Raw genomic sequence first — 17,207 nt, forward strand, 5'->3', positions numbered from 1 at the left:
AGCTGTGTGACTAAAGGGTGGGGAGAGGATGGGAAAATGGTAGACAAGACTCTCAGGGGGCATTAACAGGACTCAGATCCTACTCACTGCACCATGGACTCCATCAAGAAGCCTGCCCATGAGCCACTGGAAATTCCCTACCCACAGATCCTTCAATAGGCCCACGCCCACCCACAGCACTCAGTGCACATTACCCACACACACCCTCTCCCTGCAGCCAGCTCCCTGTGTGAGCTCCCAGTGGCAGCAGCCAGAACAAGCTTTAGCAAATGGCTAGAGAGGATACACAAAAAGCCAGCCTAAATCTGAGGGCCAGACAGAGACCACAAACTTGAGCTGTAGTGCCATGTCTGTAAAAACAAAGAATCTGTCGGCACTTGGCCAGATATGTTGCAGAATCTAGAAAAGGCATATAAGCTTAAGAATTCTGCCACAAGAGGGAGAAAGAAGCATGTAGCAGGTGTACTCTAGAAAGTCTGAGAAGGCCTCAAAATAACTAGCAGGGCTGAAGGAGGGTATTTCTCTCCTGAAGGCAAATAGTAAAGACCCCTGGGAGGTGACTACTATGTCAAACATGAGGAAGGCAATGCCAAACCTCAAGAAACATGAAAAATCAGGGAAACATGACACCATCAAAGGATCACAATAACTGTACAGTAACTGACCCCAAAGACATGGACATCTGTGATTTACATGATAGAGAATACATATTATATATCCTAAGGGAACTCTGAGACACAGAAAGACAATTCAATGAAATCAAGAAAATAGCACATGAAAAAATAAGTTTAAGAAAGAGAAAGAAATTATGAAAAAAAAAGAAGCAAACAAATTCTGGAGTTGAAGAATAAATGAATGAAATGAAGAATGCAATAGAGAATGGTCATGAAAAAGAACCAACAGCATCCAGACCAATAGGGATCAGGCCAAAAAAAGAAAACCTATGAGACAGAAGACCAGAAGACAGGAACTTTGAAATTACCCAGTGAGAGGAGGAAAAAAACAATGAAAAAGTATGAATAAAGCCTACACGGACTGTGGGATACTATCGAAAGAACCAATTTGTGAATTACTGGAGTTTTAGAAGAAGACAGGAAGAAAAGAGTAGGAAGTTTATTTAAAGAAATAATGGCTGAATTATGGAAAATTATTCAGCCATAAGAAGAAGGAAATCCTGTCATTTGCAACATGGATTGACCTTGAGGGCAGTATGCTAAGTAAAAGAAGTCAGACTGAGAAAGAGAAATACTGTGTGAGAACCCTTGTATATGGAATCTTAAAAAAAAAAATAAAAAAAAAAAAGCCCAATTCACAGAAAAAGAGTAAAATGGTGAACACCAGGACCTACTAGGGAAGGGATAAGGGGAAGATGTTTATTAAAGAGTACAATCTTCCAGTTATTAGATAAGTAAGTTCTTGGGATCTAATGTACAGCATGGTGTGTATAGTTAACAATACCTACTACACACTTATAAGTTGCTAAGAGAGTAGATCTCAATTGTTCTCACCACACACACACAAAAAAAAAAATTGGTAATTTTGTGAGCTGATGGTGGTGGTAGCTAAAGCCATGATGGTCATCATTTCACAATACGGAAGTGTATCAATCAACACATTGTATGCCTTAATAAGCTTAACAACGTTCTAGGTCAATTATACCTCAATAAAGCTGGCAACAAATTTCAACAATAAAAGTTAAACATCTTTAAATTTATATCTCCTAAGACCATGTTACAGTATTTTCAAACACATTTTACTTTATGTTCCCATTTGCTCAACAATCTATGTTACTCCTACATGGCATAAAAATATAAAGCAGGGGAGCTTTTCCGTCAGCATATCTCTTGGAATTTATCTGTGAAAGTTCATTCTGACTCTGAATTTTTTTAAAAAGGTACTTAGATGAACCTGAATAGTTCCAGAGAAATTGCTTTTCCTGGGAGCTGTCTTTCCACTCTGTCACAGACTCACTAGATTCAGAGTCCAGTGCCTTTCCCCCAGGCTGTTACTGTGTCCCCATCCCTTAATGTTCCTGCTTCCAATTTCTTGTTACTCATATACATGATATTCTCACTCTTGCCAGGATAATCTCCTGAAAGTACAAGTCAGACATGAGATTTACCTCTCCTGAAATATCAGGATATTTAGGTGTTAGGAAAGGCAGTCTCATACTTGCAGTCTTTTGACCCACTCGGCCACATAAGAATGGGCCTGGGGCTTGGAATACTTCTCAACAGACAAAGAGCCCACAAAGCTTATGCTGGGCTTATCATCTTGTGTGGGAATATTTCTCCCTGTTTCGGGTCAAAGAATGTTCTTTTGTCTTTGCTTGAAGTGTGTGCATCATCTGGCACCTGGCCAACCTCACTGTTAGATCTGACCTCCACACGGAGAGGACAGAGTCTTTCTACTGCAACAAAGGAGAGGTAGGCAAATTGCCTTGGGACAGCCATTGGGAAAGAGACATTGCCCATGGGTGACTGAGCCCACTACTGAAGCTCATCTTGCTCTGTCCCTTCTCTGTGTAAGGAAAGCACTGTTCCATCCAATGCTGGTGCTGTGTTCTTGGTGACTCCAATGCTAAGATGCAGTAGGCAGAAATGTTTGGACTTCTCTTTCTGGTGGCTGGCATCATGATGATCTCTGTAGTCCTTCCCAGGGATTGGTAACCAGTGCATTGTGTTTTACTCTTGGGATCAATAAGCAGTGCATATAATCTGCTCTGACATTAGGAATCGAAATTTGTGTACTATAATCAGATTCAAGTTTTACAAAATAAGATTCATAAATGAAAAGCAGAAAATGAATCTATATTATATGTGAATTCCCACAAGAAGACTTAAAGCATGTCAAAAATGTACTATAATCTCCCATAGCAAATACCTTTCACTTTCATTAATAATATTCTAATTGTACACTTATTAGAAAGCTGTATTTCCTATTCTATATTCCATAGGCTTCCTAATAGCCTTTCTTAAAATATTGTAGCAGGTTATCCCTTCTCTAGGTGACAAAAATTCTCACCTATAAAAAAAAGTGAAAAGCCAACCCTATCATCTGTCCTTTTATTATATGAAATACATGAAAGGTTTTTTCCAATCAAAACCCCAAATAATTAGACTTCAGGTATTTCCAGAGACTGAACTTATTACCTGCTCTAGCCCATGCTGGCTAAGAGATTTAGGACAAGTTGAAAGGGTCTCAAGACTCTGAGGAATTGCTGAACGCATGTATTTTAGAACATGTGGAATACAGAGAAATTCTTTCTAAATCCCATATGCCTACCACCCAGAGGTCACCGTTATTAATACTCCACAATTCTTCCCTCTAAAATGTGTATTGGTTTCTTCTGTCTTTTACTATTAAGCTACAAAAGTAACATACACTATTCTTATTAGGAGAGATTTGAACTAAATACAAACACAGAGAGAAACATGAATATCACTCCTACTCTAGTGCTAAACATGTTAGCATATACGTACTTCTAGGCCCCTTTTACTGCACTTACATGCATGCAAGCTTGTGCACATGCACTCATACCACAGAACCTGCTTTCTAAACTCATCCTTGTATGAAAGTTAAAACATGAGAAAGTTAAATAACACACAGACGCAACATATTAGGGCTACATTAGGTTAGATCTCCACAAAATGTTGAAATAAATCTCAATATAATGACTTTAATTTTTATTGAGGGTCAAAATAAGAAATGGTCAGTTAGCATTTACCACAAAATAACTGTGGAGGATCTTGTCCCTTATAGCTTATTCTTTTTAGTCAGAAAATATCAATTATGAGAGTTTCCTTCTAAAATCTGATGCCATAAGGAATCTTTTGGGCTGATGGAATGTTCTAAAATTGAACTATGGTGATGGTGACACAACTCTACAAATTTACTAAAAAGCACTGAACTATATGCTTAAAATGAGTAAGTTTTATGGTGTGATAATCATACCTCAATAAAGCTATTTGTTTAAAAAAAAAAATGGTGCCAGGGAAAGATTACTACTTCTGAAGAACGTGTTGTATCTTCTGATAAGGCAATGAGAAACATATTGCTAAGGGCTCATATATGTATGTAACAGACACTGTTCTAAATGCACATGTTAATGCTTCTAAGCCTCTTAGGAGGAAGATTTTATTACTATCCTCATTTTACAGATGTAAAGACTGCATCACATAGAAATTAAGCACCATAGCCAGGGTCACACAGCTAGTAATTTGAGCATGTATTTGGATCTCTGAACGCTGGGTCCAGAGTCCATGCCCTTAATTACGCTAAACTCAAATGCTTCCCTAAATCACTTAAAAAGAGTTCAGGCCAGGACAAATTTAGAATTTAAATACAGAAATAATTTTATATCTGGTATAATAATATCCCCTTTCTCAACATGTTTATGTTATATTTTAATTTTATGTTAATATGTTTGTTTATACTATAAAAGTCAATTCTTTTTTTTTTTTAAAGATTTTATTTATTTATTCATGAGAGATACACAGAGGCAGAGATACAGGCAGAGGGAGAAGCAGGCTTCATGCAGGGAGCCCGAAGCAGGACTCGATTCCGGGATCATGCCCTAAGCTGAAAGCAGACACTCAACCCCTGAGCCACTCAGGCGTCCCTAAAAGTCATTTCAATCTATTTTAAAAATAGATATTTTACTTATAAGTTCACTCTATGTATTATAAAACCATTATATACTATTATTATAAAAACATTAATTATTTACTTGCTGAAATAAGCTCTACTAGAAGTTACTATTCCTTATTTTTCCTATATTCACCAATTACTTAAATGATATAATCCTGAAAGTATTGCAAATCCATAGTGCTATCTAGAATCAGTACTACAAAAAATAAGTGGTATTCTAAAGAGATCTAGATAGAAATTCCACAATAAATAAGACTTGGTATTTAAATTCCTAAGATTGTTTCTTCTCTGAAAGGAAAAGTTGGGTAGCTTTAAAGACATCCTATTAGACTGGCCGGCAGAAGAAAACAACACTGACTTTCATTCTGCCTACATGAACAGAAGAAAACATTACACAAAGGATGAACATGATACAGTCTGAATATCTGCTGATGGTAACCAGTAAAGGAAAGCCGACTAAGTAGTAAAGACACTTAGGAGGTGCTCAGGCAACTTTACCTTAAAAAGATGTCATGGGCACAGGAGGTTAAGCAGACAGATTCTGGACTTCCTATAAATTACCAATCCAAACTCTGGAAATCGTGCATGAAACACTTCATTTTCCCCCCTCAATATAAAATTTCTACTTTTACAAACAGTGCAGTAATCCAAACAATAGTTTAATAAAAGGCAAAATAACTATTTTATGCTAAGTTCATAAAATGAAATCAACAATATCGGATGTTACCAAGTAAAGCAGGAAAAAACACATCTAGCTTCCAGAACATCACATAGCAGTCTCCGTGAACAGTGCCCCCTGTATTGTGGGCACTACTACACAGTGTACCACACCGCTGTACTAATAGGTCCTATGCAATACAAAACCTGTGTGCATCTGTGCACAGTGGCCATAGCACAGCCCTTGCCTGCTCTGTCCCACACAGTGTATACTTAACACCAACACAGATCCTAGAAGAAAATAAACGTTGGGAGGAATTAATCAATTAATTTGATTAAATAAGACAACTGAATGGCTACAAAGGATACACAAAGCTAGTGATGCCCTAAAGAGTTCTGCATTCTTCATAGACAAGTACATGGTGTGTCCAAAAGTACAGAGATTTTTACAATCCATACCTCAAATTCTAGCCTAGAACCAGCCTAGAACATACAACATCCTACATATTTCAATTTTCACATCACATACCTAATAAATAGTCAAAATACTAGCACACATGCCTAACACAAAAGAACCAACTTGTGACATTTAAGTAACAAATTTCTTGCAAACAATATTTGTTTCAAAAAAGGTATGGCACCTTTTTTTGGCACAAAAAGGCCAAAAGAAGACCTTAACAAAGAGAGAAGCATATCATGTTCTTGCACAAAAAGATTTAACATAAAAGATGTCAAAAAAAAAAAAAAAAGATGTCAATTCTTCCTTTGTTGAATTTTACATGTTCAGTTAACATTAACAAAAAGACTGATATTTTTTAAGTAGACGGTTAACTGTAAAGCTCAAGTGGAAAAATATGAAAAGAAAAAAAAAGGATTCTAAAAAAGACCACTGTGGCAGAATAAGAGGTCCTACTAGACATTAAATATTATTTTTAAACTGCAATAATTAAAAGAGTCTGAGACTGGTACAACCACATCCAGATCTCTGGAGGGGAACAGAAAGTCTAGAAACATGTGTAGTAATGGCTCTGCAGCAGAACTCAAATGAGGGAGAGGCTAGATCATTAAAATAAATGATCTCGAGGTAGTTAACCATCTGACAAACAACACAAACAATGGGATCCATACCTCACAACCTACACTGGATACATTCAAATGAATCATAGATTTTAATGTTAAAATCAAACCACGTATGTACTAGAAGACAAATGAGAGAATTTTCATCATGTTCATAACTACAGAACTAGCCAAATAAATTACATCAAATACATAAATTAGAATGAAGAAGCTCTTATGTCCTTATATGAAATGATTTCCAATTTTAATTGATAAGTTAAAAACAATAAAAAAAGAAATACCAGGATATATGTAGAATGTAAGGGGAAAAGATAATGGGGAAGGAATATTTATATTTGCCTATGAAAGGATACACAAAAAACTGGCCAACATGGCTCCATCCAAAAAGGGAAAATGTACAGCTAGAAGGCTTATATGGAAGGGGAGCTTTTTCCTATATGCTTTTTAAAAAATCCTTCAGATGTTAAACCATAGTGCTCTATTAACTAGCTTTAAAAAAAGACTATTAAAAATCATAAGGGTACAATGAGCCACTGTTTCACTTCTCCTTATAGTATTTTTATTTACAGCAAACTCTAAGCAAGAGCAAACTTAACATATATTTCTAAATATCTATATTCAAATATATATATACATTTTATATATTATAAAAATTTGCAAAAAGATAAGCATATGTTTCAAGGTTATAAAATAACATGACAAAAATGTAAGGCAATGATTAAAAAGAATAAAGGAATATCCAGTTTTCATATCTCCTTTTAACAAAAATACATGACTGGTTTGTTTTAGTAATGTCAAGAGGCCTCTGGGCGAGAAATCAAGGCCCAGATTCTTTCATCCTTCTATATTTTTTCTTAAAACCCAGTAAAAAATTTTTTTCTGGCATATACATTCACACCCAGTCATGTATATATTTATATAACAACTATGACCAAAACAAAATGTTTTAGCTAAGTAAGCGCTTGTTTCCTATAGGCTCACTTATCACATCATCTAAAGACCAATATTATCATATGTTCTATGGAAATTATAACTACATATTTTCAGTACTAACTAAAAACCAGTAATCATTCATATTTATATATATGTTCATTCATATATATAATATTTATATATATAATCATAATAATAATATATATAATCATTCATATATATATGTCTTTTGGTAAAGACCTTTAAAGCCTTAAAGAGTGTTACTTGGCTCAGTGGATGATGTTGTACATAGAAAACCCCAAAGGCTTAGAGTTCTTCCATAATGTATCAGTGAACATTAAAAGATACTAAGCTATTTTACACATAAACTCCCAATATCCCAATGAAAAAATCTTTGTGAATTCCAATTGCACTGTCAACAACTGAGTATCTAGTATTTCAGTGCCTAACCCGAACTATATAAAAACATTGAGAACAGCATTCTGTCTTGAGCTATATACTCTAAGTCTTCTATTTGTTTTCATATCATACCACAATCTATAGACATCTTAAGTACCAAACAAATACTTGTTGATGTACTATTATTTAGAGGGATTCTCTCTTCTTTTAGGAATATAAAATGCAAATCAAAAAGCCACTGAAAGAAGTATAAAGAAATTATAAAAGAACAGAGACAAAGTAGAACAAAAGAGAAATCAACATTTGAAGGAGAAAAAAATGAACAAAGAATAAAGGAAGGGCATGCCCTCCATGAAGGAAGCAAGAATGCCCTAGTTTTGTCACCATCCAAATTGGAGTATAAAATACACTTATTTAACTCAGTATTTAATGAATATTACAGTTCTCTTCTGACTTTATCTAATTCATGTGTGATGGTGTGGACAAATAAGCAGTAAGTCCTCTTGCAGATAAAAAATTTATAATCATAATGTCCTAGTACACAAATTAAGATGCTCTATATAACAACTTGGCTAATTCGTTTTATTAACAAGCAAAATGAGGGAGAGGAAATGGTTATGTGATCTGCCCAGGCAGAACCTGATACTAGGTTTGTTCATTCTGGGTGTTCTTTTTGGCTTTTCTGCAAGTATTCTTGTTTGAAGGTTTGAGGAAGAAAGAAAAATCGAATTAGCTGAGTCTCTGGGAATTAACTAGATATAATGCACTCAAGTAAGCCTCCTTTCTTAAATCACTTTTTTGGGTCAGGTACCCTGTTACCACTCTGTAATATGATTGCCAAAGTTCTTGAATATCTTTCCAATTGATTCTAATGTCCTCTGGGAAGGGACTACACGTTGCCTGACACATGGTGGAAACTCAATATTTATTGACTAAATCAATATTTTTCAGCTAAAAACTAAATGATAAAACCTACTGATAAGTAGGACCTAATCAACCTAGTAAATGAATGGAGAAGACAAATACAATCTGATACTTTAATATGTAGATTTAAGTGTTATATCATGAGACAAAATCTTTTCCAAACAATGCCTATGTAATAGTCCATTTTCAAATATAACAACTAGAACATTTCATTATCCAAATTTCTACAAAAAAAAAATCTACAGAGGAATTTCTAAATGTCCTAAGACCTAAATCTTGGTTTTTTTCTTTTTAATCTGTTTTCATTTAAGAAGAAGAAAGCATCTAAAACCACTAAGTTCTATTTTCTTACATTCCTATCACTTAAAAACAGATGAACTGATTTTTCCTTTTTGAAAAAAAAAAATGTGCTGGCTAGTTATAAAATTCAAAAAATAGAGATTCATGGTAGGAAACCAATTCACACTAAACCACAGCAAGACTCATAAAAATAGGATGTTTAAGTTCTAGTTGCTTAATGTGGCTCACAGTCTAGAATAAGGGTATTTTTTAATTAAATATATTACAGTTTTACTCACTTCAGTGCTTCCTCAAATTTATGGATTTTCTTTTGAGCATCTTCTTTCTCTTTATCAAGTTCACTCTGCAAGTCATGAATCTGCCATGATGAAGATATGTAAAAGTTATCAGAAGACAAGTACTCCGAGGAGAAATACAAACAATGAAATGGTCATCTTAAATCTATTTTTAATGTAAAATTAGATTTAGATATTTCAAGATAGAGACTTGTTTAGTCATAATCATTTACCATCCAACTATTTCAATATTATACTTCCAAAACCAATTTTCTGGTCAAAGTTAGTAATTGTTTTGAGTCTACCTATGTGTGGATTTCCTGTAAAATAAACCGATACCTAAGAACTTCAAAAGGAGCAGTCACTTGTTAAGTTTTTTTTTTAATTTACATACTAGCCAAAGGAAAGGAATCTCACAAGATTCAGGAGAATATAATAAATCATGTGTCTATATTTTGCAAACATATACAGGTTTTGATGAAATAGCCCTCTCTTCCACTGTTGGGAACAGTTTGTATAACCATTCACTGAGTTTGGGAGACAATCCCTCCACCATAAGGATCTCTTTCCTAAATGCAGCACCCTTTGAGTCAGTGGGATGGTGGCACGAATAATGAGGGCTAACCAAAACTTTCTCTTCACAGTAAACTTCACACGCAAGTACAGATAAGCATATCCAACATGGACATTATATGGATCTGCAGGGAAAGGAGACTTTGGTATAGCTGGATGGAAAGAGAGGAGTAAAAGGGCAGCCATGCTTCCACATACAAGACAACTGAGGGTACAGAGCCAGCAGGTAGATAAGAAAATGCAAGTCACTTAGTGGGGCGAGGACACCAGCTGCATACATGCTGGCAAGCCAGATGAAGCTGACAGCGCCACTGGTGGGTACAGGGGATGGGAGAGGAGTGACAAGCACAAAACCAACAACAACAATACACATACCTACACACATACACATGCACTTTACAAACACTGACTCAGTGCTAGCCCAAAATGCCTGTACTTGGCTATTTGTATTAGTTTGGATGGAGACCTCCCCAATTCAAAAACCTTTTACTCTTTGACCTCTTCCTTTGATAATTCTCTTATGTTTTTCTCCTTTGGGTGGTTTAGTAAAACAAATACATAAATAAAATCAACCATTTGTCAACTGAAAGGAGAAAGAGGAGAGAGGAAATCTACCATGAGTTTTTTTGTATTCTCATATTCCATGAGAATATCAAAAAGTTTCTACTGGCTACTGTGAGACAAAACTGGAAACACACAGGGTGGTAGCAAGGGTAGGTCCTTGGGAAAATAAAGACAGAGGGCCCCTCTCCACCATATTTTAAATGGTAAAATTAAAATACCTCATAAATACCTACCTTACTAAAACAAGAAAGAGCAACCAACCTCCCCGACAAAATTTTGCCATTACATTTATTTTACTTTACATGAGGAAAAAAGTCCACTGTCCAAAATTTTACCAGGTCCTAGACTCAAATTATTATCTTACTTATATTGGATTCCTGGTATGTGTTACAAGCTTGGCACATAACAGGCATGCTAAATCGGAGTGCATACATTCATTAATAAAGCAAGAGAAGCACCATCGCAACACTGATTGGTCTCTTTCATGTATGGAATCAAAGAAATTAAAGCCCCAAATTAAACTCAGAGATGACCCAATGTGGACATTTTGGAAATATATGTTTTTGTTTGTTTTCTTAAAGATTTCATTTACCTATTTGAGAGAGCAAGCCTGAGTGGGGGAAGGGGCGGGGAAAGGGAGAAGCAGACCCAGCTGAGCATAGAGCCCATGTAGGGCTCGATCCCAGGACACTGGGATCATGACCTGAGCCAAGGCAGATGCTTAACTGAGTTACCCAGGCACCCCTGGAAACATGTTTTTATATCAGTTAAATCCTTTCTTGAAATATCTTAAGCAAAAAACCAAACACTAACTAAATAAAAACACAAAAGTTGGAGTAGAAGATGGGGGAATGACAGTTGAGAAAACAGTTAACATCTCCACGTTAATGTTTCTATTGTTTATACATGCTTCCCTATCCTTCTGTTTTAAGCTACCTCTGTTAATTAATTTTAAGTCTCTTATAAATATCACACAGATCTGGCTTTTGACCTAAATTATACATTTTCTTTTACTAGGGGAGATTATTGAATCTATTCCTATCACTACAATATTCTTATTTACACAATTTTTCTTTATGCTGTGATTTTTTATGTTCCTTTTTTATACAGCTTTTTGTTGTTGTTCCAAACTTCTCTAAAGTTCTGATAGATTGACATAGACACAGTCTTTAATTTCACCAGTGATACTATAAACATTTCACAATTATTTTTAACGTGTACTTCTCTAATAGTCAACAAGCAAAAAACTAATTTCTGTGTCCTATTTTTGTTAAATAATAGCTTAGCACATTTACCTCTTCTCCCATCCATTTTGTTTTTTTTAAATAATCTGATTAATTTGATCCAGTCATTTTCACATTTTTAACTACACATCTCTTCTCTCAAGATATTTTTCTGACATCTGCATTTTATATCATGTACACAATAAACATTTAAATTAAATTCAACTATTAACTAAAAAATTTTAGTTAACTGTGGCATTCAGCACATTTCTCTTTTTATTCTTAATTTTTTGTTTTATTTGATTCAATGTTTTGCTTATCCTTAGGGGGATGAAAGTACATTTAATAGCAATTTTATTTTCAAAAGGAATATCTCAGTGATCTCTCTCTGAGACTTTACACATCCACGAAGGTCAGCTGTTGTCTTTGCACACGAAGGAAAAGTGTGCATATGAGATTATCGAGTCACATTTTGGCCAAACAACAGAACATGTGTCACTCTGCTGTCTTAAGACATTTCGATTTGCAACCAAGGAAACTAAACTGACCTGACCTTTACCCCTTCTCACTCCAGCCTGAAGACTTATAAAACCACTCTCTGTACTGAGGCTCTCTTTGATGGTTTTTATCTGATAGAGGGTGAATCTTCTTAGTCTGTATCCACAGACCTTCCAAAAAGTTCTTTCCTATCTTCCTGTGTGAATTGATTCTGAGCCCCCTTCAGCAATACCGATTGCTGTCTGCTAATTTTCTGTTTTCAGTGGTCGTATCTGATCTCCGCAGTCCTCTGCAGTCTGCAGCATGGTGGTCTGTCCTCCACATCACTAGCTGGGCACCTGTCAGCAGTGGCTCTCCCCTTGCCAGCTGCCACAGGGACGTCAGCTCCGCGGTGGTGTCTCCAGGTTCTTCACACTCTTCACGTGGCAATTACCTCCACTTTCTCTCCATCCTGTTCCTCCTTCCTAGACATTGCATCTCCTGGTAATCTATGGATGAAGCTTTTTGATGCTCTCTTTTGGGGTAAAAGACAGAGCACACTCCTTCCTTTGCTCTGCATGGTTTTGCCACAGACCCCAGGATGGCTCTATACTAACTTGTAAACAGCACATTATTGTTCAGATTTGGTGCTTGAGCAAGAATGCAGGGCCACTGGCTCACTTCCTTCATGTGTCTGCTCGTAGGGCCTCCCACACGGGGCTGCAGCTCTGGCCTGGGACCCCAGGAGCCTCCCGGCCAGTGGAGAGAGGGGTTTCTCTCCACACCTCCTGGCCCAGTTCTGCAGGACTCTGAAGCCAGAGGCCACGTGGGGAAGGAACAAGGAGCTGCAGGTGGAATTACCAGCCACTCACAACATCTACATTACCGAGACTGTCCTGCCAATGCACAGCACTACCAGGATCTTACCCTCTGTTCCCTGCTAGGTTTCTTTGTTTCCAGGACTCAGAACTCTGCGTGAAAGCATAACTAAGGTTTACCTCTTTAAGTTAAAACTTTAAAAAATTACCCATCTTTAAGGAAAATCTATCTGAAATTACATGGTGATTATGAGTGCAAGCCCAGGAGTCAGACTGCATGGGTTTCCTCCCTCCTCCTCCATAAATTACTTAACACTGTGCCTCAGTTCCATCCCCTGAAAAAATAGGGTTAACAGTAACTATATTTTAAAAGCTGTGATGGGTTAATAATAGTGTTAAGGTAATAAATTACTCCATGTAAAGCTCTTAGGACGATATTAGGAGCATAATAAACATTCCACAAATGTTAAAAATTATTACCATTATCTTCTTGGAGTGAATATACCTAAACATTTTATTGAAAAGTCCAGATCATTATGAAGACCCAAAGTGCCAGTGAAGGCAAAATACAGTAAATCCCTTACGTAGACTGGCTGCCCTTTCCGAAGACGGCTGCTGAGTTGCTAAGAATTGGAGCTCTTGTAAAAGTGCTTTTTATCACTCTCTATTCAATCTTAACCTGTGTCAGGCTTGCAGCTGTGACTTCCTGATGCTGGTCAGTGTGCTAACACATGCACCTTGATCTGATTTATTGCCGCTAAAAGCACTGGAACCATTTCTGAAGCAGAAATGGGACTATATGAGGGGGAGAAGGAGAGACTTCCCTCTGTGGTAAACATACATGTGTTGATGCACAGACTTTTGACCTGAAGGGTCCTTAAAGCTAGAAGCTGTTTCCTCCTCATTTATTTCTATATCCCCAGCAACCAGCACAATACCTGGCCCACACAAGAATTGTTTGTTTATCTGTGACTAATTGAATATACTTGTGTGGTTAAGAGCCTTGTTGGATTTTATTTTTAGTTTTTACCTATATTCCAGATAGTTGCCATGATAAAGATAATGCTGTCGATCCTTGTTTTTTAATGTACTCAAGGCAATGGAGAATAATCTGACCTGATCTTGTAATCCTTTCCCTACTCTATATGGTTAATACCAAAAATGAATTTTAATAACTTGAATAATGAAAATACAAACCAGAAAGTCGAAGATACAGCATATATTCCCCAACATGAGGGTTTGTTGTAAATAATTGATTGAACTAGACATAAGCACAATTACTGAACATTAGTAAATGTATGTAAATATATGTAAAATGTATGTAAACATATGTAAAATATTATGAATATTTCCCTTGCAACCCAAGAATTTAAGTAATCAAGAAAGGAGTACTTATATAAATAAGAAAGAGATTCTGCTCTGCATAAGGACAAAGATCCACAGTGGCAGACATCCCGGCCTAGGAAGGAGCAGTGAAATGATGCTCACCTACATTATCGACTATCTGGCTAACTCCATCCTATCTCTAACTCAGCTTCCCTGCAGGAGAAATGTGGGCACTGGACTACACAACTTCTTTCCATAAGTCCTTTCACCGAGCAATTGCACTGTTTAAAAGTCCACTCAAGGCAAGAAAATCATGCCTGTAGTAGTTGGAAAATATTACATGATATTTTATGTGTAAAACTGAACACTTTAACTTATTTTAACCTAATTAAAAGAATTATAAGCGAATGCAAAACACTGGAATACTATTTTTGGTGGTTTTGAACTCCAGCAGACTTTATATCTCATCTGTTACAAAGTTACATTAGAGAAATTATAAGCAGGTATTTTAATTCTAGCACATTGTAGAATATACATGCTCAACATCTGTCTTATGAACTTCTTTAGGTGAACAGCACCATCTTTCAGTCTTTGGTGCCTGTTTGGAAAACAAGCAATAGGTTATTTGTAGGAGGCAGGTGTTTCCTTGCTAGTAAAATCATTTAGCCTAACCATTTCCTGATTTAACAGATTAGGACACTCCATCAAACAATGACATGTAGTTTTACTACCTATTATTTGTTTGATGTTCAAAGATCTTAAGAGCAGGCAATAGCCGCTGGAGATCAATAAAAACCATTAGATAATGTGTGTGTGCCTAAATTAGGGACAGCATTTGATGCTAACTGTTTCTCTTACCTCAAAGACAACTTAGGATCCCTCATGCTGCTTTCTTATTGGTGTGAGGAAATAATGTCACTCAGATGGCATTTCCTCCTCAAGCAGATATTCCAAACTAAGTTTTCTACCAAAAGTTATTGAATGTGCACACCTGTAACACTGGCTCACAAACAAAAAACCTATACGACGCATTTAGCTATGGACTTCCACAGTCCAGGACTATGTCAGACCTATGTCAGCTCACTGCGCAGTCAAAAAGGATATTCCCTGAGGGGGGTACGAGACATCCAATCTTCAAGGACTGAAATCACAGCAGGTTTAATAAAGAAAGAAGAACAGATGTCAATTTAAAAGGAAGAGATTGTGGAATTAATTGTAAAACAAAAAGTGACATGCTGAGCAACATTTTCTTCCAGTATAAATAGTGTTAGAACTAGAACATACGAGATGGAAACAATTGCGCTTATTTTTCTTTTTAAGACTGCTAGTATTTTAAACACTTCTTTACACTGAAAACAACAGACTCTAACTAGTTACATTATTAAAAAGCTAAGGCCAACTGATACTTTGTAGAAAGGGAAAAGCTGTAGGTAGGATGCCTAACAAAAAGAATTTAGGTCCCTCCCTAAGTGAAATGGAACAGGAATGGGTGGAAGGTCCAGACAGGGACCAACTGAGCACTGACATGGTTTCTCAAGTGTCTGCCAGGCAGAGGGGCTGACCCAGAAACTTCCATGTCTTTTGTGGCTAAATGGTCAAGAAAAGACAGTGGTAGCAGAAAGACGGTCTCTCCAGCTCTCTAATAGTCCTCAGGAGGGTTTACAGGAGTTTGGGATAGGGACACATTTGTTCACAATTAGTCAATGCAGGCCTTTCTCTTTGCTACCTGCCTCTCTCCCTATCTCACAGGTACCCAGATACCATCTCAGGAAGAGGGCTGACCACAGAGTTTAATGAAGCAGGAGGCCAAGAAGGTGTTCCTTAATGAACAGGAAGCCAGACATCTGCCCAAAAAATGAACAATGGACTAATAAGGACACCCAGAGGATGCCTTATACAGTGAGGATAAGGCTTATAATAACGTATATCCTCTTTTTAGTAAGTAAAATATTTATGAAGCTGCGTGGCTCAACAGTAAAAACTAAAAAAAAAAAATCTTTATTTCAATGAAAGCAGTATTTCCCTCTCTTGTTCAGATATCATTTTGTAGATATGAAATATATTTAAGACCCTGTATTGAGAGTATATTAAAACAGCAGCAAAACAAAAACAAAAAACAAAAAAACTTTAGCACTAAGAAAATTATAATTTTAAAGGTCATGTATTCAGATCAACATGTCAGTAGAAATATTCACTCTTCCAAATGACAAACATTCTTCCTAGACATTAAGCTCCTGGAAGGCAGTATCTGTGCTAATTCATCCTCAATCCTCTCCCCTATCCTTAGCACCTCCTATGATATCCTGCCCAATGAAAGCACTTAATGAATATCTGCTGAGTGACTAAGATGAGATATACAAAGTGTTTTAAGAATGTTGTGCTACAGAGTGCATGGGTGGCTCAGTCGGTTAAGCAATCTGCTCTTGGTGGATTGCTCAGGTAGCTCACAATCAGCTCAGATTGTGAGCTAGCCCCGCGTTGGGCTTTGTCCACACTTAGCACAGAGTCTGCTTGGGACTCTTTCCTCCTCTTCCTCTGCCCCTTACCCTGCTCTCTCTCTCTAAAATAAGTAAATAAATCTTAAAAAAAAAAATAACGTGCTATAGAACTTGTTTAATTTTAATTCGTATTGCGTGATGGGTTAATGTTTTACTCATTTTCCATTAAGTGGGTATTTTACAAATTGATTTGTTTAATATTACAACAGTAAATAATTACAAAAGTAACAATAAAATCTTTGCTATTTCAACTGTTTTACCTTCCATGTCATATAGCAAACAACAAATTCAAAACTGAAGTATAAAAGCCACAAACCTATGGAACTCTGCATTTTATTGCCAAAGGTGTTAAAGTATGTCAATAAAACCCCAGTTATTACTGATAACAGGGATGCCAGCATATGCAGTAGAATTAGTCACTGTTCTAAATGACAAGAAACAATTATTAATGAAATTTTTAAGTAGTAGACAATTCTGTTTTATATTCTTTGATTAAATATTCAGCATTATGAC

The 17,207-nt window shown here is 36.3% G+C and overlaps 1 protein-coding gene across 10 annotated transcripts in view; it reads right to left on the reverse strand.

Moving 5' to 3' along the window:
* CEP112 (centrosomal protein 112) overlaps nt 1–17,207 on the reverse strand; it is a 400,571-nt gene that overhangs the window by 280,638 nt on the left and 102,726 nt on the right. For all 10 annotated transcript variants that reach the window (XR_012009149.1, XR_012009150.1, XM_072781073.1 and 7 more), the window contains one exon: nt 9,219–9,298. Coding sequence is in view for 8 of the 10 variants with exons in the window: in XM_072781073.1 (XP_072637174.1) it covers nt 9,219–9,298 (80 nt within the window). In the remaining 2 variants the exon portion in view is untranslated. The remainder of the gene's footprint in view (nt 1–9,218; nt 9,299–17,207) is intronic.

Source organism: Canis lupus, chromosome 16, assembly GCF_048164855.1.
Source record: "Canis lupus baileyi chromosome 16, mCanLup2.hap1, whole genome shotgun sequence".
NCBI classification, from domain to species: domain Eukaryota; kingdom Metazoa; phylum Chordata; class Mammalia; order Carnivora; family Canidae; genus Canis; species Canis lupus.